At 60.3% G+C, this 27,255-nt stretch overlaps 1 protein-coding gene across 7 annotated transcripts; it reads right to left on the bottom strand.

Moving 5' to 3' along the window:
* Positions 1-3,952: 3,952 nt before the first annotated feature.
* On the bottom strand, positions 3,953-24,548 carry PLXNA3 (plexin A3). Of its 7 annotated transcripts, XM_059733020.1 has the most exons (32): positions 24,469-24,548; positions 21,533-22,823; positions 20,785-20,967; positions 19,624-19,752; positions 19,344-19,444; positions 18,783-18,906; positions 18,283-18,439; positions 17,868-17,967; positions 17,405-17,519; positions 16,594-16,800; positions 16,276-16,372; positions 15,551-15,762; positions 15,045-15,190; positions 14,646-14,766; positions 14,412-14,548; positions 13,959-14,144; positions 13,786-13,879; positions 12,702-12,944; positions 12,343-12,486; positions 11,666-11,900; positions 11,327-11,469; positions 10,877-11,133; positions 10,272-10,365; positions 9,784-9,930; positions 9,291-9,450; positions 8,628-8,731; positions 8,403-8,502; positions 7,842-8,053; positions 7,045-7,214; positions 5,999-6,211; positions 5,280-5,430; positions 3,953-4,863 (listed from the first exon to the last, which is right to left on the bottom strand). In XM_059733020.1, the coding sequence occupies exons 2-32, from the start codon at positions 22,799-22,801 to the stop codon at positions 4,768-4,770; spliced, it is 5,847 nt and encodes a 1,948-aa protein (XP_059589003.1). In that variant the 5' UTR covers positions 22,802-22,823; positions 24,469-24,548; the 3' UTR covers positions 3,953-4,767. The 7 variants fall into 7 exon arrangements, with proteins under 7 accessions (XP_059589003.1, XP_059589002.1, XP_059589001.1 ...); XM_059733019.1 differs by lacking the exon at positions 24,469-24,548 and having other exon boundaries at positions 7,956-8,053; positions 21,533-22,985; XM_059733018.1 differs by lacking the exon at positions 24,469-24,548 and having other exon boundaries at positions 8,403-8,463; positions 21,533-22,985.
* Between the last annotated feature and the right edge of the window lie 2,707 nt (positions 24,549-27,255).

The following is a 27,255-nucleotide window of genomic DNA, read 5'->3' as shown; positions in this document are numbered from 1 at the left end:
GTCACCTGGTCGTAGAAGGAAATGAGATTGGTCAAGCAAGACCTATCTGCAACAAACCCGTGCTGGCTATCCCTTAAGATGTTGGCGTCGGCCAGTCCATTAAGGATGGCCTCTTTAATAAACTTTTCTAAGATCTTCCCCGGGATAGAAGTCAGGCTAATGGGCCTATAGTTAGCCGGATCCGCTTTCCTCCCTTCCTTGAAGATAGGCACCACATTGGCCTTCTTCCAGTCTTCGGGCACTACACCAGAGCACCAAGAGTTTTCAAAGATCCGTGCTAGAGGCTGGGCTATGATGCTCGCCAGCTCCTTGAGTACCCTGGGGTGAAGATTGTCAGGGCCAGCTGACTTGAAGGTATCCAGCTTCTCAAGATGTTCCTTCACGAAGTCAGCATTAATGGAGGGCAGGGGATCACCCTCACCCGGACTTCCCTGTCCTGTAGCGGACATGGGCGTCCCATGGGACTGATGAAAGACCAACGCAAAGTACCTATTTAATAGGTTGGCTTTTTCCTGGGCGTCAGTTGTCAGTTGCCCCATCTGGTTCAGCAGGGGTCCAGTGTTGCCCCTGCTTTTCCTCCGGCTCCCCACATATCTGAAAAAGGACTTTTTATTGTCCCTGATGCTCAAAGCTAGTTGGAGTTCAGTTGCAGCCTTGGCTTTCCTGCTCTGCTCCCTAAAGGACCAGACCAGTGCAGAATAATCCTCCTTGGAGGTGACTCCCATCCTCCATCCTTCGTAGGCCTTTCTTTTTAGCCTAAGGAGGTTCTTCTAGGTCCCTGGAGAGCCAGGGGGGCTGCTGTGCCCTCTTGCTGCCTTTCCTCCAAGATAGAATAGACTTAGTTTGTGTTTTGAGGATTGCTCCCTTGAGGAGCAACCACTCTTCTTAAACTCCCCTCTCCCTGTGGTCACAGTCCCTTAGGGCCTCACTGACAAGCCTCCTGAGCTTGTCAAAGTCAGCTTTCCTGAAGTCAAGGACTTCCGTGTTGCTGACTGACTTGCCAGCTTTTTGGCGGATGGTGAAAGTGATCAGCTCGTGGTCGCTGTCACCCAGCTTCCCATCGATCACTAGGTAGCCGACTAGGTCCTCCCCAGTAGCCAGTACCAGGTCGAGCAGCGCTTTGCCTCTCGTTGGCCCATAGACTTCTTGAGTCAGGTAGAGGTCATCCACGCACAAGAGGAAGCTTTGCGACCGCTCAGATTTTGCTGAGCGATCCTCCCACAAGATGTCCGGGTAATTGAAGTCACCCATGACAACCATGGTCCTGGAACATGCGGCCTCAGACAGTTCCCGGGCAAACTCCTGGTCAAGCTCAGGACTTTGGGTGGGAGGTCTGTAGTAGACTCCCACCATTGTGTCCCCTGTGCCATGTTCTCCATGGATTTTAACCCAGAGGGTCTCCAGTCATCCACCCTGGTCGCCAATATCGGCTTGCAGGGACGTGTAGCTTTCCTTAACATAGAGAGCTACACCCCCGCCCCTTTTATCTACACGATCCCTCCTGTACAGGGTATAGCCATCTATACCCGTGGTCCAGTCATGGGTGGAGTCCCACCAGGTCTCCCTTATCCCTATGACATCATAATTATTTGCATTGAGCAGGAGGATGAGCTCCTCCTGCTTATTCCCCAAGCTCCTGGCATTTGTGTACAGGCAGGCAAGTGTCCCCTTGGGGGCTCTTGTCTTGCTCACAGATTGTACCAGGGCTGGGGCAGGGGTGGGTTCCCTTAAGTGCCTTGGCCTGCTGGCTTTGCAAGGGTTGCTCAGCAGGCCAGCAGTGGCGGTAGTCCCCCCGACCCCCAGCAGGCTTAGTTTAAAGCCCGGTGGAGCAGGTCAGCCAGTCTGGCTGAGAAGAGCCTCCTCCCCAGGGGAGAGAGGTGGAGGCCATCTCTTCCCAGCAGCTTGCTGCCTCTCTCGCCAAAGAGCGGGCTGTGGTCATGAAAGCCAAAGCCTTCCCAATGACACCAGCGCTGCAGTCTTTGGTTGACCACGTGGATCCTCCTCTCCCTCCTCAGCCCATAGCCTGAGACTGGGAGGATCGACGAGAACACCACCTGTGCCCCCAGACCCTTTAGCCCGCTCCCAAATCCCTGTAGCGCCTCATGACCCAGCTGGGAGCGCTCCGAGCCGTGTCTTTGGTGCCCACATGAATAAGGAGCATGGGATAGTGGTCTGTGGGTTTGAGGAGCTTTGGGATCCTCTCCGCAATGTCCCGGATGCGGGCCCCCGGGAAGCAGCAGACTTGCCAGGCTAAGGGGTCGGGGTGGCAGATTGCCCCCTCCGTCCCCCTCAGGAGGGAGTCTCCCACAACAAACACCTTACGTTTTGTCTTGGGGAGAGCAGGGGCGGTAGCTGCAGTTGGGCCCATGTTACCTGTGAGAGCCGGCAACTCAGCATGCTCTGCTGGAGCAGCAAGAGGTGCGTACCTGTTGCTCAGCTGTGGCGGGGCAGGGGCCTTGGTGCGGCGGGCCTTAGGGCCCTTGACCACCTTGGTCCATGCCCCTGGCTGGACAGAGCGGGAGGTCCCAGAGTCCTCCTTTGGCCTGGAGGGAGACTGTGGTCTACCCTCCGCCTCCCAGGGGAGAAGGGCCTGGCAGTAGGAGTCTGTCTCCTGCTCGCAGTCTCTGATGGCACGCAGTCTCTGGACTGTGGCCCGGAGCTCCTCCAGCTGGCATGCCAGAGACCCCAAAAGGGAGCAGACCCCACAAGGGGAGGTAACCATGCTCCCAAGCCCCAGAGCCTGAAAAAGGGACAGGCAGCACCCGCAGCCGAGAGCCAGGAGCTCCGTCTGCGTGGAGCCTGGAACCAGGGTCTCCGTCTGGGTGGCCGTCTCTGAGGTGCCAGAGGGGGGGACTGCAGAGCCCGAGGGGACCTTCGGGGTGCGGCGCGTGCCCATCCGTGTCATGCCTCTGGTAGGCTGGCTACGGCTGGGACTGTCTACCCTGGGGGGTGCACAGGCAGGGTCCTGGGCCCTCCCGCACGAACTCTGCGCTAACTCACGCGCCGGCAGAGAAGCGTGCCTGTTTGCGCAGCCTGTTCGCGTGGCTCCCTGGGGGGCTGGGCAAAGTAGGGGCCTGGGCAGGGCTTGACCCAGCCCGGCTCCACTCAGCCGCCTCCTCCCACTCACTAAAGGGTTAGCCCCCTCTCTCCACGGGCCCCGCTTACCTCTGGCTGTCCTGGGAGTCGGCAGGGGGCTCCGCGGCTGCTGGAGGGTTTCTGGGGGGCTTCGGGGGAGCAGGGGTGCAGCGGGCTTTCACCCACGCATCTCTCACCGCTTCCAAGCCTAACTATACTGAGAACAGAGGGCGTGGGAGGGCTGTCCATTGCCAGCCTGGCACAAAGAAACCATGCTTTGGAGCCGGGCAAGATTCTGGTCAGGAACATGTAGGGGAGTCAGCCAATGCCAGAGTCATGGTCTAGGGTGGCCTAAAATGGATTTCCAAAGTATTTTGTCCCATAATCCCATCCTAATCTGATCTTCATTTAGGACTCTGTACCTAATGCAGGACATTATTTTTCATATTAAGTACTAAATGTGCATCACTGATAACATTCTCCCTTTACTGGGAATAAGGAAGTGGGAAAGGAATAAGGAACCCATTTCAGCCTCGTCAGCTATCTCCACTTCTCCAAGAGCACCAAAGTTTCTCACCCCCAGGGAAAACAGGTGTCAGAGCTCCCATTATCCCCCCCACACTTTTTCAGAACTCAGGTTGCAGAGCTCGCATGCGTAGAGACAGGATAAGGATATTGCCCAGCCCACCTGAACTTCCAAAAGCTGGGGAAGGAAAAGAACCCAGGGATCCCCCCCACCCAACCCCCGGGCCCAGCTGGAACCCACCCTTGGATGGCATGGATCCTGTGCAAGAAGGCATGAGGGAGGGGAGCAGGTCTGGGGAGCTCACACACCTAGGTCCCCTCCCCTGAGGGCAGCAAAGGCAACAGTAGCATGTCTCTTTTCATCCCTTTTAATTAGCAAAAGAAACAGAAAAACAAAACCCTCAAAAATTAATTATAGAAACAAGACCCAAGAACAGGTGGGGGCTGGGGTGGACAGATTTATACACAGATATGGGAGTGGCGTAGGGGGACCAGACATTTAACATCAAAGTCTCTTTTTCCCCCCTGGCTTCACCAAAAAAGAATCCATAAAAAATAATTAAAACCCTCCTCTAAGCCCCAAGCTTCAGAGGCAATAAATTAATCATAACTAAAGACAAAAACACAACAGAAATCACTGTTGTAGTCATCCTCATTAAGGCACCGTGCCCCGGGGGGGGCCGGGTTGGGGGGCTCAGCTGAGGTGGGGGGGGGCCGATGGCCATGGGGGGAGCATATTTTGGATGGAGAGGCTTTTGGGGGAAGCCTGTGGCATGGGGGTCCCCCCTAGTCCACATCTCCCCCCTTTGTTATTGCTTCCAGCTGGGCCATTGTGGGGGGCCTCTGGGAAGACCCCACCGTCCCCAGGACATCAAGTTAGGTGGCAGGGAGGTCAGAGGTCAGAGGTCACATTTAGGGTCCAAGGGCAGGCTCAGAGGCTGTCATTTTGCCCCCCCCATCATGCACGCGCGCACACACACACACACACACACACACACACACACACACACACAGAGAAAAGGTCACGGTGCGAGGGATCAGGTTTCAGAGGTCACCATGTAGCCACTGTAGTGGTGTGGGAAGGGGTCAGAGGTCATGCCCACAATGATGGGGGGGGAGAGGAGAATATCCGTCCATCTGTCCTGTCTACATGTCTGTGCGCCCTGCTCAGCTGTGGCTGTGAACAAGGGTGATGGCCTGCTCCAGCCGTGGCCCCAGCTTGTGCCGCCGGCAGTAGGCATCCCGCTCCAGGGCTGTCAGGATCTGGGGAGGTCAGAGAGCAGAGGTCAGGTGTCACCGCTCCTGAGGGGAGGGAATGAAGGGTGTTGGCACCTGCCCCCCCCTCCCCCCCATGGCTCGGGGGTTGGCACGAGTGCTTGGACAAGCCGAGAGGCCCATGAGGTGTGCTAGGGGGCTCCTGGGGCCTACACCTCTGCACAGGAGCACCCCATGTGGTAGGGGAGCCCCAGCACCCAGCCTTGCCTGGTTGCTATGGGTGGTGAGGCCAGGCATGGAGTTGGTGCAAGTGCCAGGGCAGGGCATAGGGGGCCCCCACTTCCTCACAGTAGCACCCCACATAACAGCACAAACCACTAGGCCAGCCTGGTGGTTGCCATAGGTGACAGGGCCCACCCTGGAGTTGGTATGAGGGCCAAGAGGGGGGACAGGGAACCCCTCACCTCCTCACGGTAGCGCTCCACGTAGTGGAAGAGCTCGCCCAGGGCCGCCAACGTGTTGAACTCGCCGGCGTGGAGTCGCGACTGCTCCACTAGGTAGGCATCCATGTCCTGGTCGCTGATGGTTGTCATCTTGGCAATGTCCCGGTAGTACCTGCCCCAGGCAAGGGTTCAGGGGGGCAGGAAAGGGACCCACCCTCCCCTGAGACACCCCCAAGCAACTGAGGTCCCCCCCAATTGGGGCGCCCAACCCTGACCCACCAGCAAGGGTTGGGGCTCCAGCCTCCCCATAGCCAACACCTCCAGGCCCCTCACTACTCCCCAGTCCCCCAGCCCCTTGACATCCTCTGCCCAGGCTTACGGGGGTACAGATCTGTGATCCCCATTCTCCCAACCCCCTCTGGGGTATTGGGGGTATAGCCCCATGACCCCCAGGGTTTTAGGGTACCATGTGCAGGCACAGCCCTGTGCCCATCTCCCACTCCCCCAACCAGGTTTATGGGGGTACAGCCCTGTGCCCCTCCATCTCTCAGCCCCAGAACTTTAGAGATGCATGCAGGGGTTTGGGAGGTATTTTTTGAGGTTTCCTACTGCATTTTGGGGCTGCTGCCTTTAAATCTCTGGGGTACACAGGGAGAGAGGCACATGCTGGGTTTTGGGGGCATGCACTGGGTTCTGGGGGCACATGCTGGATTCCGGGGCCTCCCACCCTGGCCTCTCACCGCTCCACCCAGGCACGGTAGGCAGGCAGATCCTTGGCATAGAGCAGCTTGGTGGAGGGCGAGTCCTTGCCCAGGCGCTGGGCAGAGGTGGAGCAGGAGTCCATGAAGGTCTGGGCCACGACTGAGAGACAAGCATCTGTAATAGGCGTCTTGTGCACGTCGAACACGAACTGTGGGTTCTTGATCACATTCACCCAGAACCGCAGCGGCAGGCTGCAAGTAGGGAGGTCAGGAGGACCAGAAGCCACTTAAATTATAGGGGAGCCCCTAGACACCCCAGAATCCAAGGCAGGGGCCCAAAAGCTGGTTCAATGTGACCAATGGGGTCTGGACCACATGTACGAGAACCCGTAGGAAGGGGAAATAAGAGGGTTTGGGGGGGCAGCATTCCTATCACTCAGGCAAACTGCCACAGGACCCCTATAATACAAGAAACCCTCAAACACAGGGGCCCAGCACCCCAATAAAGCTGAGGCTCTTCAGAGGTTGCAGGAGGGGATGCAGCTGGCTCTGGGGCTGGGGTGGGTCCTGGTGAGGGAGGACCTGGCCAGGGTCTGAGGGTAGAGGAGGGGCCATGCCAAGGATATTTTGAGAGAAAGGGGGATGGTTCAAGGGGTATCTTGGGTGGGGGGGCTGTGGCTGGTTTGGGGGGCCCTCTCCAGTTGCTCTTTCAGGTGTGGCACGTTGGGATAAGCAATTCTGGGCTGAGTGTTTGGGCCAGGCTCACCCGCCCTGGCCTGCCAGAACAGTCCCCCTCCGGACCTCCGGGTTGATGGGGCAGTGCATAGGGCTGTGACCAGCTTGCGGGAGGGAGGGAGCTGAGGCTGGCATAAGGGGTGCAGGAGGCTGTAGCCAGCTTTGAGGAATGCTGTGGATGGTTTTGAGGGTGCTGAGGGGCTGTGGCCAGCTCTGCAAGGGGCTGCAGATGGTTTGGGAAGTAGAGGAGGCTGTTGCCAACTCTGGGAGGGCCATGGCTGGTTTGAGGGGTGCAGGGGGGCTCTGACTGGTTTTGGGGGGGGGCTGTGGCCAATTCCAGGGGCCCTCACCAGTTGCTCTTCCAGGTGTGGCGTACATCAGGGTCAGTTATGCCATGCCGGTCGGCTTGGTCGTCCAGGAAGTCAAACATGAACTTGATGGCGAGGGGCAAGGCGCTGCCACGATGGGCGGTGCTCAGCACCGTCTCAAACAGATCATCCACAAACTTCTGCAATGTCCCCTGTACCCAGAGACCCACCCCCAAGCATCTCAGCCTGGTGCTGACCCCCCAGGCACACACCTGCCCCCACAGCCCCCCCTCCAGCCCATCTCCAACCATAGCCTCCCCATTATGCTAGGACTAAGGTCGATGTGGGGAGGGGGGGCATGGTGGGTTTGGGGGTGCTGTAGGAGGCCTGGGGAGCAGGGCTGGGATTTGGAATGCAAAGGAGGGCTGAGGGGTCTGTCACCAGGGTTGGGAGCAAAAGGTGGGGCTAGAGGGTGGATGTGATGGATCTTGGATGCTGGGCTGGGCCTGGGGGTGTAGGTGACAGTGGAGGATTTGGGGGCAAAGGAGCAATAGGGGTACAACAGGATGGGTTTGGAGGTGCAGATGCAGTGGGACATTTGGGCAGCCACAAGCTGGGATTGGGGTGCACAGGGCTGTGGGGGAGTTTTGGAGTCCCAGGTGGGGTTGCTGTGAGAAGCCATGAGATATGGGAGGCTGGGTTCTGTGGATACAAGGGGAGATTGGGGTGTTAAGGGTTCAGGGTGCAATGAACAGGTTGAGGATCCAGGGTTGAGTATGGGGGAGCTATAGGGCTTCAGGGCTGAGTATAGGGGTGTTGTGAGGCCCTGGGGGCCCTACCTTGGTGGCGAGGAGCCGAGTGAGGTAGATCTCGGAGACCATCTTGCTACCACGCTCAGGCCCTCCCCCACCAGCATCACCACCACCCCCCACTAGGGGGTCGTGACTCCGCACCAGGTGCCACAGGCGGGTCCCAGCCTCACGCTCAGGTGTTAGGATTGGGGCCCGCAAACGCAGGCTGTCAGGGCTGCCAGACGTCCGCAACAGCGTCTCTGCAGGGGGCGAGCTGTCATTGCAAGGGAGCAAGATCCCTCCCTCTAGAGCCCTACCCCCAAATGCCCCCCAACCCTCCCAGACCCTATGGGACCCCCCCAAATCTCAGAGACTCCCCCCACCCAATGCCCCCTGACTCCACTTCTCACCCACACGAAGGAGAGACCCCAGGTGTCCAGGCTTCCTCCCCCACCGCCCCACTGCTTTCACCCCCCCAGCCCCCTTCCTCTCCCAGAGAACCCAAACATCTGGGTTCTACCCCCCCCTGCAGACCATAACCCCACCCCAACTCCATAGCCTGGGCATGAGAGAGGCCCTGGGTTTCAAGGTGTAGGGGGAGATCCTCACCATATCGGCTGAGGGAGCGGCTGACAGAGCCCCCGGCCCCAGTGAGATTGACAGCAGAGGCCTGGTGGGGAACCAGGGCCACTGTTGACCCATCTGTCACCTGGGGGGGCGGGCACAGGGACAGGGGTGAGGGAGGCAGGGGACCCAGGCATCCAAGCTCCCAGTCCCCCTGCTCTCACCTCCCAGTCCCCCCTGGAGGGGGAAGAGGAGAGGGGTGGGAGTCACCTGATAGTGTGCCAGGGTGTTGATGCGCTTCCAGTCACCCTCAACCCGGCTCGTGGAGTCTTCATCCTGTAGCAGGATCCGACCTGAACCCTCCTGGCACCACTCTGCAGGGGAGATGGGTGTGGGGGTGAGACCTCCCACTCCCTATCTAGGTAGTCCAGGAATCTGGGCTCCCAGCACCCCCTCTCCCACACTGCTCCAACTCACCAGACCTCACTCCCATCCTAGAACTATGAACCCAGGTGTCCAGGACCCTAGCGCCAATCCCCCGCCATCCCCGTCCCCAACACACATATTCTAACTATCCAGCTAGGAGGTAACCCAGGTGTCCAGGCTCCCTCCCCCCTGTTCTCTAGCTGGAAGGAAACTTGCGTGTCTGGGGTTCCATGCCCTTTCCCCAGCTGGGAGAGAACCCAGGCATCTGGGCTCCAAAAACACCTCCCCACCTACTCAAGTTTAACCCCATAGTTGGGAGAGAACCCAAGTATCTGAGCTCACAGCCAGCACCCTCCCCTCATTAGAGGGGGAACCCAGGTGTCCAAGCTGGGAGGGAACCCAAGAATCCAGGCTCCCAGGTACTCCCCACCCACATCCAGGGGGAACCCAGGCACTCAGCTGCCTCCACTGCCCCAGACCAGCAGGGACCCAGGCACCAGGGCACACCAAGCTCAAGGTCATTGGCACGAGGTCGCTGGGACATGGGGGCCCCCCGGTGCAGAGCATCCAGCAGCTTCTCCTTGGCCTGCGTCACAGTGTCACAGTTCAGCACTTTGACAGGCAGTGCAGCACCTCCGGGGGGATCAGGGCAGGCACAAAGCAGCGTCTGGACAGACAGGGGGTAAGATACAGGGGGGCGGACCTCTGGGGACAGAGGCACTCCCCTCTTGGAGAACCCAGGCATCTGGGCTACCCACACCTTAGTCCCCCTCCCCAGCCAGAGAACCCAGGCATCCAAGAAACCTAGTCCACCCTCTCCCTTCCCAGGGATCCCTGCTCTAAACCCCTTCCTGTCCCTCAGGTGGGTTAAGGACCCAAGCATCTGGGCCCCCAGCTCCCCTGATCTCACCCCCCAGAGCACCCATGCATCTGGGCTTCCAGCCCTTCATGCTGGGGTTACAACCCAGGCAGTTGGGGGGGGGGGCAGGGGGGGAGGTACCAGGGTCTTGTAGTCGATCTGCTGGCGGATCAGCTTGTCCTCACTGAGTGAGTAACGTGCCTCCCCCGTCACTGCATCCAGTGGCCCTTTCTCCACCTGCTGCTTGATGGCACAAAAGAGCAGGTACAGCGGCTCCCCTGCACTCTCCTGCCAGAATGGGGGGAGGGTATCAGCCACTGCAGACCCAGGTGTCCAATACATTCAGAAACCCAGGCATCTGGACATGAGCCCCAAGAAGAACCCCCACCCACACACTTCCCTAGGGAACCCAGGTGTCTGGACAGCCCCCTGTGAACCCAGGCATCCAGGTACAGCCCCAACCTGCCCAGGTGTCCAGGAAGCAGCCCCCCTCCCATGCCACATCCTGGAAAATAAGCACCCTCATCCTTGACAAGGGAACCCTGGCATCTTGCCTCCCACAGCCCCCCAACCCCTGCTGCTCAGTGTGGGAGGAACCCAGACAACCCCTTGTCCCTAGACCAGAGTACCCAGGCATCCAGTTTGCCCCCCACAACCTTGAGGAAGCGATGCAGCAGGAAGGTGAACCAGTTTGTTAGCATCTTCTCAGCCACTGACTCTGTCCTGGGGGGGGGGGGGGGGGACACGACACCACATTATCAGAGGAGCACAGGATTCTGGGTGGGGAGGGGGAGGAGAGCAACTGGGCAAAGCCAGGAAAGAGGACGGGCCTTGGAGAGCATCAAGGGGGCGAGGAATAAAATAACCCAGGTGTCCAGGGAACCCTGCTGGGGCAGGGGCTGGGGGCAAATATCAGGGGCTAGTCCCCTGGGCATGATGGGCAGCAGCATTAGGGGCGGGGGCGGGGCTAGAGTGCATCTGGGTATGCATTGGGTGTATTGTGGTGCACCAGAGAATTTAAGGTGGTCTGGGGTATATGCACCCCCCCAGTATCTCACTGGAGCCGCAGGTCAGGGCAGGCATAGTGCTGGGTTTGGGAGGGCTATAGGGAAATAGAGGATAACCAGCCCCCCCCCCCCCCCCCCAATCTCTCACCAGCACAGTAGAAGCTCAGGGTGGGTGCAGTGCTAGGTTTGGGGGTGCAGAGGGGTACCCACACCCCCCTGGATCTCACCGGCGCAGCAGTAGCTTGGGGTGGGCACGGTGCTGCAGGTCCTTGGCAATGAGGTCAGCCAGCAGCTGGCGCAGGACAGCGGTGGCATAGTCGAGCCGCCCCTGCAGTGCCACCAGCAGCAGCGAGGCCACGAGGCCACGGTCACGCATGGCAAAGCCGCGCTGTGCCTCCAGTGTGTGAACAAAGGCCAACAGGAACGGCCGCACCAACAACAGCTGTCCAAAGGCCCGCAGCCCCCGTGATGCCCCTGGCACTGCCTGTAACCATGGGGGTAGGGTTGGGGGGGGAATCCAAGAGTGGAAAGGAAGGGAAGCCACCAAGAGAGGGTGAGAGAAAGGGCCTGGGGGTGGGGACCCAGGCATCCAGGGGAGGCAGTGGTGAGACCTGGAGGGGACACAGGCATCTGGGAGCAGGGGGACCCAGGTGTCCAGGCCAATGCCAGGCACTTACATAGGGATCGCGTAGCAGGGGTGGCTCCTCGGCACCAGGGAAGAGCACACGCAGGGCGTAGTCTCGGTAGCCACGGAACGGGATCTTCACCCCATCGAGGTGGTTAGTCAGCTCATGGATGTCAGTCTGCAGCTCCGCAAAGGCTGCACAGCCACAGAGGCAGGGGCGTCAGCACGTGGCCCAGCACCACCCCCTGCCAAGGGCCCACAGTGCCCCTCACTCCTGACCTACTGTCCCCACTATGGCCCCCACAGTGCCCCTCATTCCTGACCCATAACCCCCATCATTAGCCTGTGATGCCCCTCATTCCCAATCCACAACTCCCACTTGAGCACGCACCCTCCTTGCATTCGAGTGCCACACGGGATTCCAGATTGTCCATCTGCAGCTGCAGCCGCTTGAGGGTGCGGTCAGCATCGCGTGTCTTGCGCTTGTAGGCCACCAGAACACCAATGATGGCAAGGAGCAGCAGTGACCCCCCGGCCCCAAGCCCCACCAGTGCTCCTAGTGGCAGCATTGCCTCAGGGTAGATGTGCAATGTCCCTGGCAAGAAGGACAGGCCCCCCACCAGGATCTGTAACAGATGAATTGGCGTTAGGGTTGGAGTTAAGGTTAGGTGCCCCTTACCCCTAAATACTGACCCACAGAACCATGTGCTGCCCCACACTCCCAATCCATTTCCCCCCCAGGACCCTGTGGTGCCCCTCACTCCCAACCCACATCTTCAAGAAGAAACAAGATTTGGGGGGTCAGAGCAGCAAGGGAGGGGAGGGTAGCACCCCAAAGCCCCTGCTAGGCCTCCCCCAAGAATCCCCAAACCAGGAAGTGGACAGGGGAGGGGGGGGGAAAAAAGAGTCAGGAAGAGCAGCCCCCCCAATCCCCTCCCAGCCAAGCCCTGCAAGGGGGGGTCTATAATATGGGGGACCCCAATGTACTCCTGCTCTTCCCTGTTGCCCCAGTAGCCCTAGGATGGACCACCCCCCCCCGGGCCCAGGCCTCCCCCCTCATCCCCCCACCATGACAGGCTGCTCCCCGGTCTGGTGGGGAGAGTCGCACAGCAGCTGCGTCTCAGACACAGTGAGAGCACATGGCTCCCCCCCGATCAGCACTCTGTAGTTCAGGCGTGCGCCTGCCCCAGCCGCTGGGATCAGGTTCTTGCCCTGGGGAGGGAATGAGAATGAGCTCAGTGCCCCTCAGCCCTGACCTGAACCCCTCCAGCCCACAGTACCCTTCACTCCAAACCCACAGCCCCCACTCACTCCCAACCTGCAGCCCACAGCTCATGGTGCCCCTCATTCCCAAACCCACAGCCCCACTCATCACCCCATCGTGCCCCTCACTCTTGACCCATGGCATCCCTTCCACCCCACCGAACCTTGAGGACGACGTGGGCACCAGGCTGCACCTCGAGGACGCCGCTGGGGCCAAACGGCTCTATGCTGGGGTCAGGGAAGTAGGTGAAGAGCGAGCGGTTGAGGCTCCGGGCAGCCTGGACATGGTCAAGCACGAAGCCAAACTCCTCGGGCTGCACCCCACCTGGCGGCAGCCCCTGGCTCCCCACTGCCAACCCTGGCGCCTGGCACAGCATCACCGAGTCATTCAGCACCTGGCAGCTCTGCTGGCCGGTGGGGGGAGGGGGGGAGGGGCAGAGGTCAGCAGGGGCAGCTCAGAGAGGGAAAATGGGGGGCACCAGGGGCAGCAGCAGCTCTGGGGGTCGAGACAGGAGCAGGTGGGGGCAGTAGTGGGGTCAGAGATCAGCAAGGTATCATGGGTCAGTAGTCAGCTTTGGGGGATCAACTCTAAGAAGTCAAATATCAGCTTTGGGGACAGCAAGGTCAGCTCAGGGTCAGAGGCCAGCTCTAGGAAAGGCAGAGGTCAGCTTTAGGGGTCACCTTGAAGGGGGGGATCAACGATCAGCTGTGGAGATGACAAGGGTGAGCTCAGGGTCAGAGGTTAGGTCTGGGGGTGGTAGGGATCAGCTCATGGCCAGAGTCCCGCTCTGGGGATGGCAGAAGTCAGAGGTCAGCAGTGGATCAAGGGTCAGTGGTCAGCTCCAAGGGATCAACTCAAGGGGATCAGAGGGCTCAGGATCAGGGGTCAGCTCTGGGGATGGCAGATGTCAGCTCTAAGAAGGCAGGGATCAGAGATCAGCTTTAGGGAGTCATCTCTAAGGGGGTCAAAGGTAAGCTGTGGGGCTGGCAGGAATCAGCTCCAGGTCAGAGATTGACTCTGGGAAAGGAAGGGGTCACCTGTGTGTCAGAGGTCAGCAGGGGATCAAGGATCAGCTCTAGAGATGGTAGGGGGCAAGGATTAGAGGGGATCAGCTTTAGCTCAGGGGTCAGAGCCCAGCTCTAGAGGGATTCACTGGGCCATGGGTTTGGTGGCTCCTGGTGGGGGTGGAAGTCAGAGGCCCCTTCCAGCATCCCCCACAATGCCCTTCCCCCTACCCAGGCACTTACATTGAGGGTCTCAATGCCCCTGTACACAGCACGGATTCGGGGCTCCTGGATGCTGTCCAGGCGGGTGCCATGCACCACGAGCTGTGTGCTGCCACTGTGGAGGTGGGGGCAGTGTTAGGGGGGGTCTGTGGAAAGCTGGGAGTGCTGGAGGGGTCCAGGAGAGGGTTCCTTACTTGGCAATGCTCCAGAGAGGGTCAACAGCAGTGATGGACGGGTCAGGCAGATAGCGGTAGCTCAGAGCTGCCGTGTGGTTGCGGGTGGCCCCCAGCGCTGCCCGATCCATGCACATCCCCAGGGTGGCTGAGCCAGGCCCCAGCGCTGAGGGCGGTGTCAGACAAACCAGCTCCTTGGGGCCCCGCCTACAGGGGGGGGAAAAGGGGATCATGAGATGGGGTTGGGAGTAAAGGGGCACTGCAGGGCTGGGGGTGGGGCAGGGAGCAAGGGGCACCATCGAGGCACAGTGGGGGCTGAGAGAAAGGGACAACCCAGGACAACGGGAGGTGCTGTAGGTCAGGAGCGAGGGGCACTGTGGGATTGGAGGGGGCTGGAGATTAGGAGTGAAAAGCACCATGGGGCCTGAGGAAGATGTGGGTCAGGAGCAAAGGCACTGCCCCCCCAACCCATACCTGATGAGAGGGCAGGGTGCCCCCCGCAGGGCAACAGAGACGTTGCTGCCAGCATCCAGGTGGGTGCCAGTGACTGTCAGGCGGGTTCCCCCTGACACTGGCCCCACTGTGGGTCTCAGGCTCAGCAATACTGGAGTCTGGGGGTCAGGGAGAGCATCAGCAGGAGGCAGGAGCCTCCCTACAGCTCCCAAGCCCCCCAGATCGTCCATGTGTCCTCCCCCCAGCCAAGGTTACCACAAAGGCGAAGGGGGTAGGGCCACGGGCACGGAACTCGGCGCTGCAGTCACCCACGCAGACCTCCACTGGACCAGGTGGGGGGTCAGGCACCAGCGACTCTTCCATCTCACACACCACCCTGGCGGGGCAGGAACAGGAGTCAACACCCCCCAAACTGCTGCATGGAGGAGCCCCTCACTCCTGACCTGCAGCCCCCTATAGCCCCACGGTGCTCCTCACTTCTGACACAGCTCCTCTGCAGCCCTGTGGCACCCCTCACTCTGAGCCTGACAATGCCCTTCATGGTGCCCCTGTCTTGCCCCGCAATGACCTCATGGTAACCCTAATGCCCAATCCAGAGCCCCCACACATTATAGCCCCACGGTGCCGCTTGATCTGGACCCACAGCCCCCGCACCTCTCAGCTGGAACGTAGAGCCCAGGCAGGGGGTTGCAGTAGACCCCGGCCACACGCACAGCGACCTCATATGGCTGCAGCCCCAGATTCTCCCCCCACAGCGTCACCCGCGTGCCCCCTTCCTTGGGGCCCTGCAATGGCTCCACCTGGGGAAGGCAGGGGTTACAGGTGGTGGGGATCAGCCCCATTTTCTTCCCTGCCCCCCTGTGACCCTCCCCCACCATGCACAACCCCAACTGCCCCTGCTTGCATCTCCCAGGGGGCAAAGCCCAGGGACCAGGATTCTCAGCCTGGATGCCTGGGTTCCCTGTGCAGGGAATGGGGGTTGTGGGGTGGCAGCAGGGAAGCTGGGAGTTAATATCCAGGTTCTCTAGCAGAGAAGTGGAGTCTGGAAGGGTTAGAGAAGTGGGGAATAGCAAGCCCAGACACCTGGGTTCTTTGGGAGGTGAGAGCTGATGAGAACCCAGATGCCTGGGCTCCCTGGGCTGGAGGAGTGTCCCTGTTACCTGGGTGAGGCGGGGGTGGGCGCAGCGAGTACCCCGGCGCCCTGCAGGCACCCACCCACTGCCACTACTGCTGATGCCCAGTCGTGGGTGGGGGCAGTGGAGCCGGAGGCCACAGCGCCGCTCAGCCACACACCAGCCGCACTCGAGCTGTGGGTCGGAGCGGAGGCAGAGCCCGCAGGAGCCCCTCTGCGCCCTGCACTTGTACAGCACCGCTGCCAGCAGGGGTAGAGGCAGAGATCAGGCATCAGCAGCCCCTGACCTCCCACATCCCTGCCCACGTGCCCCTGATTCACCCCCAGTCCAATACCTCCATGACCTGCAAGTCCTCCCCAACAGACCTGTGACCACCCCTTGTCTCTCTGAATCCCATCTTCTTGACCCACCCCAGCCCCCCCGATGCTCTCTCCATGTCCCTGACTCACTCCTGGTCCCCCCAAAATTCCCCACGAGCCCCTAATCTCCCCCCAGTGCCTCTACCCCCCAAAATCCCAAGGACCATACAATCCCCCCAAAGTGACTGACCCCTCCAGGCCCCTACAAACCCAGCCCAGCTCCTCCATAACCCTTCCCCCCTGAAGGCCCCCAACTTACCTCAATGCCCCCAATTCCCCCCACATGCCCCTGAACTCCTCAGACTCCCCATGAGTTGGAACTGGGCCTAAGGCTGCATGGTGAGGGGGTCAAGACTCCCCTCCTCCCACAATACCCCAGCCATCCCCCAGTACCTTGGAAGTCAGGGGGCTGGTCAATGGCGAAGTTTCCATCCCAGACCACAGAGAATTCCAAGGGCATCTCAGCCACGGCGTCCCCCTCATACCAGTACTGGGGGGAAGGGAGGAGCCCCAGAAGTGGGGTGCAAAGGGTTAAAAGAGGCTCCCTGACAACAGCCTGCTTGCCTAGCAACTTCCAATCTCCCCCCCCCCCCCCCAAGAGCATAGCACCCAGCCTCCCCAGGCCCCCTAGATGCAGGCAGGGCTGGGAGTGTGTGGGAGCGAGCTCGGGGTACCCAGGCAGCTGGGGCACTGTTTGGGGGGAGGGGGTACCGAGGCATTCTGGCACTGCAGGCTGGAAGAGTTGAAGCGCACAGCAGGGATGCGCTGGCTCCGGCTCTGGCCTGGCAGCCCCACGACACACTCGTAGCCACGCTGCCCCGACTGTGGCTGCGGCAGGTTCTTGGCCCGGAGGCTGATGGGGCGTGGCACCCCTGCTGGGATCAACACCGCTGCCCCTGGCAGTAGCTCTGGGCAGCCCTGGGGGGAAAGGGGGAGTGGGGGTCAGGACCCAGATGTCCAGAAGCCCAACCCCCCACTTCCCATCTAGAGAACCCAGATGACCTGGACACTCAGCACCCCCTACCCTCACCGCCCTCCAAGCCCAGAGAACCAACCTTCATTCCCAGCCAGATGCAGGCAACTGCTAGGGTTGCCATAGAAACCACAGCTGTTTAATTGGAGCTGGGTACCAGGACTGGAGACTGGGGTGCAGGTGAAGGCCAAAGGAAGAGCCTCCCCCATGGTGCTCCTCAATCCCGACCCACAGCCCCTCACTGCCAACCAGCATCCACCCTTGTCTCTTGGTTGGGAGGGAGGGAGGGAAGAAGGGGTTGAGCCAGACGACCACGTCGCCCCCAGGACTCCCTCCTACACGCTGTCTGCTCCCTGCTCTGACCGCAGCCCCCAGACTATCAATTACTGTGACCACAGGCAGCTCCTAAAGGCACTGTATTGATCCCCACCCCCACGCCACGTTGGAACCTCCCAGTGCTGCAGCCAGCTCTGAGGCAGGGCTTGGGGGGCGGGGGTGCACTAGCTCCTAGGTTACAGCTGGCTGGGGGAAGGAGGGGTGAGCTCTCACCTCAGATGTGTTGACACGGCCCTCAGCAAAGCTGCAGTGAGTGGGGTCAGGGGCACAAATGTGCCGGTACTTGCACCAGTGGCAGCGGAAGGGGCTGCCCACACAGGCCAGGCACCTGTGGGGGGGGGGGCACGGGGTTAGCCCAGGACCCCCCCCCAGCCCTTGGACATGCCCCTCCCCTGTTTCCGTCCCCATTGTTTCCCCTCCAGGAACTGGACAATACTGGCACCAGGGAGCTGGGGGGGCAGAAAGCGGGAAGGGGAGAATTCAGTTAGCTGCCCAGAAGCCCTGACAAGAAGCAGGGGGGGCTGCGGGTCAGACATGGGGGGCACCATAGGTATAAGAGGGACTGCAGGACAGGAGTGAGGAGCAGCATGGGGGTGAGGGAGGCTGCAGGTCAGGAGTAAGGAGAAACATGGGGGTGAGGATGTCTTGGGAGGGCTCTGGGACCACCCCTCCTCACCCCAGGAGGCGGCTGCAGTTGTAGAAGATGAACTCGGTGCCAACAAAGTCTTGACCTGTCTCCAGTGACCGCAGCCAGAGGTGCAGGGGCCGGGCCTCCCCTGGGAGTCAAAGATCAGGAGGGGTCACAGGGCAAAGGACCACCCCCTTGCCCATACCTTGCACCTGGCCTGGATCCCAAGGCCTGGTCCTTGCTGCTCCTTCTATGACCTTTGCCCTCTGACCTGTCAACCCCTCCCTGGTATTTTCCTATTGACCCTCTTCCACTCGTGCCCCTTACTGCTCTCTGAGTGCCTCCCTGCCCCACTATGATCTTTGCCCTCTGATCTTCCTGTCCCCACCTTGCCCCTTCCACCTTCTCCAAACCCTCATGCCCTTGACAGCCTGGCCATGACCTCCACCCTGTGGATGCTCACCATGGGGGGCAGGGCTGGGGGGCAGGTCATGTGGGGCAGGGGCAGAGCAGGTGACCTGCCCACCCAGGAGCAGCTGGGCTGGGCTCTGCCCCACCCCCACAAAGACACAGACAATGCCGGGGGACAGGTCAGGAACATTCTCCACTGTCAGGAGCAGCTGGGGGGGGTGGAAATCAGAGGTCAAGGGTCAGAGCTGAGGCAAGACGCAGGCATGTGGGTATAGGTATACGGCCACCCCTACCCCTTCCAAGGGAACCCAGGCATCTAGGGCAGGAGCGCATAGCCCTCCAGAGAGCCCAGGCATCTGGGCAGAGGCAGACACCTGTTGAGGGGGCCCAGGCATCCAGGATGGGATTGAACTATACTTCCCCCACCCCATGCAAGGGAACCCAGGTGCCTGAGATGGGGACCCAGCCACCCCCTTTCCAAGGGACCCAGGCAACCAGGACAGGGCTCACCCTTCCTGTGGCCCTGAGGGACCAGGCCTCCAGGTGACTCACCAGTGGGGCAGGGGCGGTGACAGAGGCATTGCTAGGCTCGATGTGCAGCCGCACGCACTGGGCCAGGACCAATGCCAGGCGCCCAGGCTCCCCGCCCCGTGGACACGCACTCTCCCGGCCACACCTGGAAGGGCACTGGGGTCAGGGCATCATCCTGGGGAAGCTTGCAGCCACCCAACAAGACCTTATTAGCTGTTTCCTCCCCTGGGGGCTTGTTAAGCACCCAGATCTGAGAAAAAGCCCAGGAGGGGGGCAGGCATCTGGAAAAGGGGAGGGAGGTGTTCCCTTGGGGGCTGCAGGTCAGGACTGAGGGGTACTGAAGGACGATGAGGGATTACAGATTGGGAGTGAGGGGCACCACCAGGGTATATGAGGGGAGCTGTGGGTCAGGACCAAGGGGCTACATGGGGTAATGGGAGGGGGCTGCAGGTTGTGAGTGACAGGAATCACCAAGCTGGGGCTGGTGGGTGGCAATGACAGGAGTGCCAGGAGCCCAGACATCTGGGTTCTCAGGGGGACAGCAGATTCTGGGGGGGCTGGGAGGCAGTGGGGGGCTCTTACCTGTGGTGCAGGATGCACCAGGCACAGTGTGGGTCCCCAGAGCCCAGGCAGGTCTCACATGACTGATACCGCTCGCACGTCTCCACTGGCAACCGCACAACCTGAGGGGAGGCACACCTGAGACCCCCCTGCCCTGGGCTCACCGTGCCCCTCACTCCTAACCCGCAGCCCCCTCCCCACAGCCCCCCAGTGCCCTTCATTCCTGACCTGCAGCCCCTCCATGCCTCTGTGGTACCTCTCACTCCTGCCCCGCAGCCGCCCCCCCCCCCCCCCACCACACCTGGCTGCGACTGAGCAGGTAGAGGTGCCGCTGGTCAGGGCTCAGGCTGGCGTCCCGCAGCAGTGGCTCCCCAGGGCTGATGGGCACCGACTCGTAGAGATGCACATCCTGGGGTCCATCCACGCGCACCTGGGGGGGAAGGTGTGAGGTGGAGGGGTCCCTCCCACATATACTCAGAGGACACCCCCCCCACCCCTATACACACCAGAGACTGTGAGGATCCAGGCTCACAGACCTGGGGGAGCAGGGTGGGGGGCAATGCATCTGGTTGGGCAGCCCCACCCACTGGGCATTACTGCTGTCCCTCACTCCAGACCCACACAAAGCCCCATTGAGCCCAGGGGATCCAAGCCAGGGGAAGAGGAGGGACAGAGGCAGCCCTCTCCCTCACTCCCCTCCTGTCACCCCAGCTAATTGAATCTGCTCCATTCATAAAGGAGCCATGCCCTCCCCCTCCCCGCCAGGTTCAGGAGTTCACCCGTCCCCCTGCCCCAAGGGGACGCCCAGTCTGGCCAGCTTCAGGGCAGCTAGAAGCAGGCTTCCCCTGGGATCCCCTCCCCCACAGAGCAGCTGGCAGAGACAGGGTCTGCAGGTCAGGAATGAGGGGCACTTGCAGAGCCAGAGGGGGTCTGTGGGTCCAGAGTGAGGGGCACCATGGCACCAGGGCTCCCTCCCCTTCTCTGGGCCCTGGGGGCTAGAGGATTAATCTCTTATTTTTGCCCTGAACTCAGCATTTTCTACCCAAATCCAATGCCCTTTGATGGTTTCAAAGAGCTGGGCTGGAAGGAGATGAGCAAGGGCTGTGGTCAAAGGGGGGCAGGTCTGAGCTGGCAGTGACCTCCCCCTGCCCCCCATAAGGTACCCCTCACTCTCAACCCACAGCCCCACTTCCTGGCATCCTCCACAACACCCTGGGGAAAGCACGGAAGCTTGTTTAATAAGAATCAAAGGTTGTTATAATAATGGGTAGCAAAACCAAGATGCCAGAACTCAAATGTACAGACAGCCTCCTCTGCCCCACCTCTGACCTGGACATGGGCAAGGATGGGGGGTTTGCGGGTCAGGAGTTAGGGACACCTTTTGACAAGTCAGGAGCAAGGGGCACTGCAGACTAATGGGGAGGGGTGTGGGTCAGGAGTGAGGGGGACAGGGGGGTCTCACCTTTTTGAGGGTGCCGGCACGCGTGCCAAGGAAAACAACAGTGTGGCCACGGTGGGTGTAGGCAGCAACACTGGCCAGGCCCTCACTGCGTTCAGCCAGCAGCGGGCGCCCCTCGATGGGCTGCAGCCCCCCCAAGGGCTGGTTCAGCACCAACCCACAGAAGTTCCCTGTGATCTGGATAGGCTGCAGGAGCAGTTGTGAGGGTCAGTGGAGGTTCCCCACATTGCATTTCCCCTCACTGCTGCATTGCAGCCCTCCCCCACCACATTGCACAGACTCCCTCCCTCCCACCAGGCACCCCCAGCCCCGGGTGGAAGGTGAAAGCAGGGGGGCTGGGAGCCCAGATGCCTGGGTTCCTCATTGAAGAAGAAGCTATGGGTGATGAGTGGCAATGACCAGATGCCTGGGTCCCCCTGCCCAGCTGCCTTGGTTTCCCATTAGCCATGGCCAATGAGTGGAGACACCCAGAGCTGCCTGGGGCCCTGGACACCTGGGTACCCCCCATCATTGAACAAACCATGGCTATTGGGTAGAAATGCCCAAACATCTGAGTCTGTTCCATCATGGAATAAGCTATGACCAATGGCTGGAGATGCCCAGATGCCTGGGTCTCTCCATCATGGAATAAGCCATGGCTGATGGCTGGAAATGCCTGGACACCTAGGTCCTCCCATAACGGAATAAGCCATGACTAATGGCTAGAAATGCCCGGATGCCTGAGTCCCACCCCCATGGTGGAGATGCTCACTGTGTTGATGCAGGGCAGCTCCTTGTTGAGCAGCCAGGGCAATGAGAGCCGGCCTTCGCCTCGGTAGCAGGCCTGGATGCGCTGGCGGATGCGGGCATTGACCTCATCCAGGGTGAAAAGGCAGAGGAGGCTGCGGCGGGGTGGCATTGCCCGGTTTTTCTGCCCCTGGGCAAAGGCAGCGAACAGCACATCCTCACCCTCAGCCAGGCCCAGCGCCCGTGCCAGATGCCGCCCAGCTTTGGCCACACGGGCGGCCTGCACCAACCCATACTCCACACCAGCCTGGGAGCAGCCCAGCGGAAACTCCACATAGGAGTAGAACTCAGCGTCACCAGCACACAGCCGCACCAGCCGTGATGAGAAGAAGCGCTCACCCCCAGCAGTGCTGGGCCCTGCAGCAGCAGCGACTGGAGCAGGGTCCCCAGAACCGGGCGGAGCACCCTCGCTGGGCTGCTGTGGGTCCAGCTGTAGCGTGAGGAAGTAGACAAAGCCCCCCGAGACAAAGGCAGAGACATAGTAGATATCAAAGGCTGGATGCAAACTGAGGGTGTCCGAGGGCACCTTGACCTGTGATGATACGAACTCATCTTGGTAAACCAGACTGAACATATCAGGGCTGCTGGGCTCAGGCACCAGGCGCCGGCTGGACAGCGTGGGGAAGTACTCCGAGCGCCCCTCCACCGCTGTGCCCACAAACAGGGTGCTGCCACCAGTGCTGCTGGGGGCCTCCAGGATGACACCGGCCATGGCATCGGAGTCAGGGCCGCCGGACAGGTAGTGTTCCTTGCGCCGGTGTGGCTCGGCCAGCAACGCCAGGTCTGAGAGTCGCAGCAGGCGGCACACACCCTGCCACACGCTGCCACATGCCAGCAGCCGTCCTGGGCCACCAGGGCCTCCAGTGCCGCCAGCATAATCCAGCAGCAGCAGCTTGTTGACATTGTCAGCTGGGCGTAGAGGGTGGGTGCAAGGCCGCACAGCTGGTGGAGGGTAGCAGCGTGGGTCGTCGGGCACCGGCCCTGTAGCATGGCTCTGGGCCAAGGTCAAGTTTGGTGCCAGCTTGAAGACCCGGTTCACAGCACCCACAAACACCTCGCCCGTATCCCGGTGCACAGCCAGATGGGTCAGTGCCACACCACCAGGCGCAGAGAACAGCGAGGATGAGGGAGGGTGAGGAGAAGAATGTGGAAAGGGGAAAGGAGAGGGGGAAAGGGCCATAGGCAGGGGCAGCAGGAGCAGGGCAGCCCCCCACAGCAGCGGGGGAGGGGCCATGGTGTGGGGGGGCACAGCAGAGCTGGGGGGAAAAAGGGGGGTTATGGGGTCCCTGTTGGGGGTCCCAGCTCCCCCATGCCAGGCTGGAGCCCCCCAGTGCTCCCCCAGCCTCCCAGAAAAGCTCTCAGCCTGACCCGTGTCCCGGGTGCTCTCAGACTCCCCAGAAATACTCCCAGCCCCACCCTGGTTCTCCCCCAACCCTCCTCTGACCCAGCCCCCCACAAAAGTCCCCAGACCACAATAAAATCCCCCAGCCCCACCCATCACCCTCCATCTAGCTCCCTCCCAGCATCACCAGTAACCCCAAAACACTACTCACCCCTCCCAATCAGCCCCCAAATCCCCTTAACACAGCTGACCTCCCTCAAGTCCCAGAATCGGGGCAAGAAGCCCCAAGAGACATTGCGCCCCCTCCTTGTCACCTCCCCCACTCATTAGCACCTGGTGAGCTCAGGGTGCAGGCACCAACAACCTCCCCCCAGCCCTGCCAGCCTCAGCTGGGAGGAGGAGCTGCATGGGGAAGGAGGGGCAGGGAGACACCCCAGCCCCACTAGAGAAACCTACCCCCACCTGCCAGACCTCACCCCTGACACCAGGCCCCACAACCCCCCTGCACCCTCCCCAGCCCTCCAACACCCCTAACCAGGCTGACCCAGCCCCCCCAGACCTTGCAGCAGCCTCCCACTGCCCTCCAACGCCCCTCAGACCTCCCACAGAGGCATCAGCCAGACACCAGCCCCCACAGACCCCTACAATTCTCTCAGACCCCACTGAGACCTACCTCAAGCCCACCCAGAGTCCATTGCCTGCCCTCAGGTGTCACCCCATCCACCAGGCCCCACAACTCCCCACACCTCACCCCTGACACCAGCCCCCTGAGGCCTCTCTCACTCCCCAGCCTCACCCTGATACTAGACTCCACAGCTCCTCTTAAGACCTAAAGACCCCCATCTCACAACCCTTGCCCCTCTAGACTCCTCAGGAGACCCCAGGGGAAGGGAGGCAGAGCTGTTATTTGAGGGGGGGCTATGAGGAGCCCCCCCAGCCTCCCTCCTCCCATGCCCCCTCATCCCCCAGATGCTACAGACCCCCCAGGACCTGAACCCTAAATCCCATCTGCTGCACCCCCCACAGCCCCACCCTCCTGAGCCTTTTGTCTGAGTCTCTGGGAGAAGGAAGGGTTAATCCCAACACCCCCCCCCCACACACACACACTAAGGGGGGGGGTTCCTTCTCCCACACCCCCCCATTTATTTGGTTGCAGCCACCTGCTGCCCAGCCCGAGGGAACCCAGCGTCCAGGATCCCCCCAACTAGGCATCGAGTCTCGGGGCCCAACCCCCCCGCAGAGAGACCCCTCCCCTCTGCACCGGGGCTGGGCCCCCCCGCGCCCCGGGCTGGCAAAGCCCCAGCACCGCCCCACACCCCCAGCCCTGCCCCGCCCGCCCCACCCTGCGCGGGCCCCGGCCCTCCCCCAGCCCCTAGCCAGTTCCCGCCCCCCCGCTGCTAACTGCCCCCAGCCCAAACAGACCGTGCCCGGCACTGCCCGGCCCCCGCTCCTCCCGCCCTATGCCTGAGTCCCTCCCGGTCCCTCCAGCCCCCGGCTACAAACAACGCCCCCACCACGCGCGGCCCCCCGGCCTGTGCACGAGCGCTCGGCCCCGCTACCTGCCGCCGCCGTCGCCCGCTCGGGCGCTCGCCGTCTAGCCCCCCTTCGCCGCCCAGCCCAGCCCTTTAAAAGGGGACCGCACCATTGCGGCTCGGGGGTGCAATGGGGGTCCTGGCAATGGTAGAGCCCCCCAGCTACCTGCCCCCCCCCGATTGCAGCGACCCCCAGGCAGAAGGCGGCGAGGAAGGGGCGGGGAGGCGGAACTAACTGATCCCCCCCATGTCCAAGCCCCGCGTGCTCCCCCCGGGGGTGGCGGAATGGTTCGTCCCTCCCATTCATCCAGGCCTGGGCTGTGAAGGGACTTGTGCCCGGCGCTGTCACACGTGAGGGGAGGCGTGCAAGATCCCCCACGCTTGTGCAAAGCCCCCGCCTTGCACATGTCACCGCTCCACGCTGGGCCCGGCCCCATGCACACGTGGTGCAAGAGGACAGCATGCGTATGCAAAGAGGTGGCGCGTGTTTACACGCGTGTGTAGTGCCATGGAGAGGATGTGCAAAGAAGAGGGCACACGAGTGTGCAAGGAGGAGGGGTTTTCTCCCAGCGCTGGGCGGGGAGTGTTGTGGAGGGCGAGGCACGAACGGGGACCACCCCCCGCATCAGGACCAGCCGCCGGGTAAGTTGCCATGGCAACGGGAGATGGACGTCATGGCAACACCCCATGGACCCTGCGGGAGGGAAAGCAATGATGGAGCCTAGGTGAACCCAGGTGTCCGAGCCCCACCCAAGCCGGTGGCGTGGGGGGGGTGTCTCGCTGTCAGGCCACTGCTGCTCCCGTGCGTGCGGCGCCAGCGCCACCTGGTGGCTGCGAGTGGCAGCGCCGGGGAGCCCGGACACCTGGGTTCTCTGCCCAGCTAGGGGGTGGGGGGAGGACAGCCTCGGTCTGATTGGATATGCATTATGATCATCAGTCATCAATGAGCTTCATCAGTAATCCATAAAACCATCAATAATAATGCATGAGCTCATGGGGTCAACAATAATCAATTAAATCACAAATTATTGATGAGCTCAGGGATTACTGATGAGTCATCAATACACTTAATCCAGTAATCCCATAGCTCATCAATAATTCATAAATTTAATCAGTAATTCATAAACCTCTTGATTATTGATGAGCTCTTGCATAACGGATAATGAGTTTCAGTCATCAATGAGGTTAACCAGTAATCCACAATTCATCGATAAATCTTGAGCTCATTAATAATCAATTAACCAATAACCTAATGGATTACTAATAATGAAACTATTGGTCATCAATTATCTTAATCAGTAATCCATAACATCACTGATTACTGATTAAATTAACTGATTGCTGATGAGCTCATGGATTCCTGATAATGATGGTATCAGTAATCCATGATTTTAACAGGTAGCCAAAGAGTTCATTCATAATTACTTTATAAGCAATCAATTATCTTAATTATTGAAAAACTCAGGGATTACTGATTAAACTCATTGAAGACAGGAGTTAATTGATTAGTAATAAGATTACTGAGGAAACTGCTGGACTATAGATGAGTTTAATCAATGATCAGCTCATTATTGTCTTATTCTTGATTATTAGTTACCCCCCAGTTCAAGCCCACCTCCAGCTTTGGCAACCTGCCCCCATCAGGGCCTAAACCCACCTGCAGTCCACAGGTCTATGCATCTGTCCATCACCCCCCTGCACATCTGCATCCATCCCTCCATCCTGACATCTCTCCATCCCCATCTCCCCACCCCAGTCTCCTGTCCCAATGCCTCACCTGCTCTCCCACCCTCTGGCATCTGTCCATGGCCATGTTGCACCCTCCAAAGCTGCTTCTCTGTCTCCGTGTCTGTCTCCATCTGTCCATCCACCTGCATCTGCCCACCTCCCATTGATTCACCCATCCCTCCATGCATCTATTATCCATCACCCATCCGTCCATGCACCTTTCTGTCCATCACCCATCCAGCTGTTCATTTGTCCAGCCTGTGAGGGCCGGGAGCGGTCTGAGGCTTTCGGGGGCGCACGGCGGGCTGTGGCCAGCAGCCCTGGCAAGTGGGTCGGGGAATGCAGGCCGGCGCTAGAATTAGGCACAGACGCGTAGCGGTTGATTAAAGATTATTTTACTTACACCGTAGATGGTCGCAGTGAAGGCAGGAGAAAACTTCGCTTAAATTGCAGGTACAAAACTCGTACGAACAAGACCCATAGAAAAACTCGAGCCTCTTGAAATAACTCGGAAAGAGCTCTGGATACACACACACACGGAGTTTGCTAGGCTCCGTGGAACGAAAGCGTGCAGGGAAGGGTACGTCGAGGGATTAGGCAGCGACGGGGAGAGGCTAGAGGTTGATCAGGCCCCTATATCCTTCTTAAGGCACACGCTGGGTTTGTTAGGCTCCGCAGTGCTCAGAGTCCTTCACAAAATGTGAAGTCCTCCTCCTCCAGATGGTTGTGGAGTCCTCCAACTTGGGCGGAAACCACTCAAGCCTCTTATACAGCTAGCAAGCCAATCGCTAGCCGCCATGCGGGAATAATTTAGAAACAGCCAATAGTGGGGAACAAATTTGCATGCAAATGGCGGGAACTCCTTTGCACCGGAGTTTTCTCTTTGCAACTGAGAATTGCACCCTGCAAAGAAAGCTCCTCAGCTCCTCGTGGCGGGAAATAATTCTGCAGTGCCAAAGCGCACACAAAATCATACCCTTGGGTTATGACATTCCCCCTTGCTGAAGGCACAGCTGAATTATGCCATACACTCGTTACTCGGGTCATCGAGAGCTCTTACCACGGGTCGTTGAACCAAACGGGTAA

Source organism: Alligator mississippiensis, chromosome 8, assembly GCF_030867095.1.
Source record: "Alligator mississippiensis isolate rAllMis1 chromosome 8, rAllMis1, whole genome shotgun sequence".
NCBI lineage: Eukaryota > Metazoa > Chordata > Crocodylia > Alligatoridae > Alligator > Alligator mississippiensis.
This window is presented reverse-complemented; position numbering and strand designations above follow the sequence as displayed.

Coding starts and splice junctions, on each gene's coding strand:
- PLXNA3 (XM_059733020.1), bottom strand. CDS start 22,801: ATGGCCCCTCCCCCGCTGCTGTGGGGGGCTGCCCTGCTCCTGCTGCCC. Junction 19,445..19,623: donor ACCTGCTCAGTCGCAGCCAG/GTGTGGTGGGGG, acceptor GCCTCCCCTCAG/GTTGTGCGGTTGCCAGTGGA. Junction 14,767..15,044: donor CTCTACGTTCCAGCTGAGAG/GTGCGGGGGCTG, acceptor CTGCCCCGCCAG/GGTGGTGTGTGAGATGGAAG.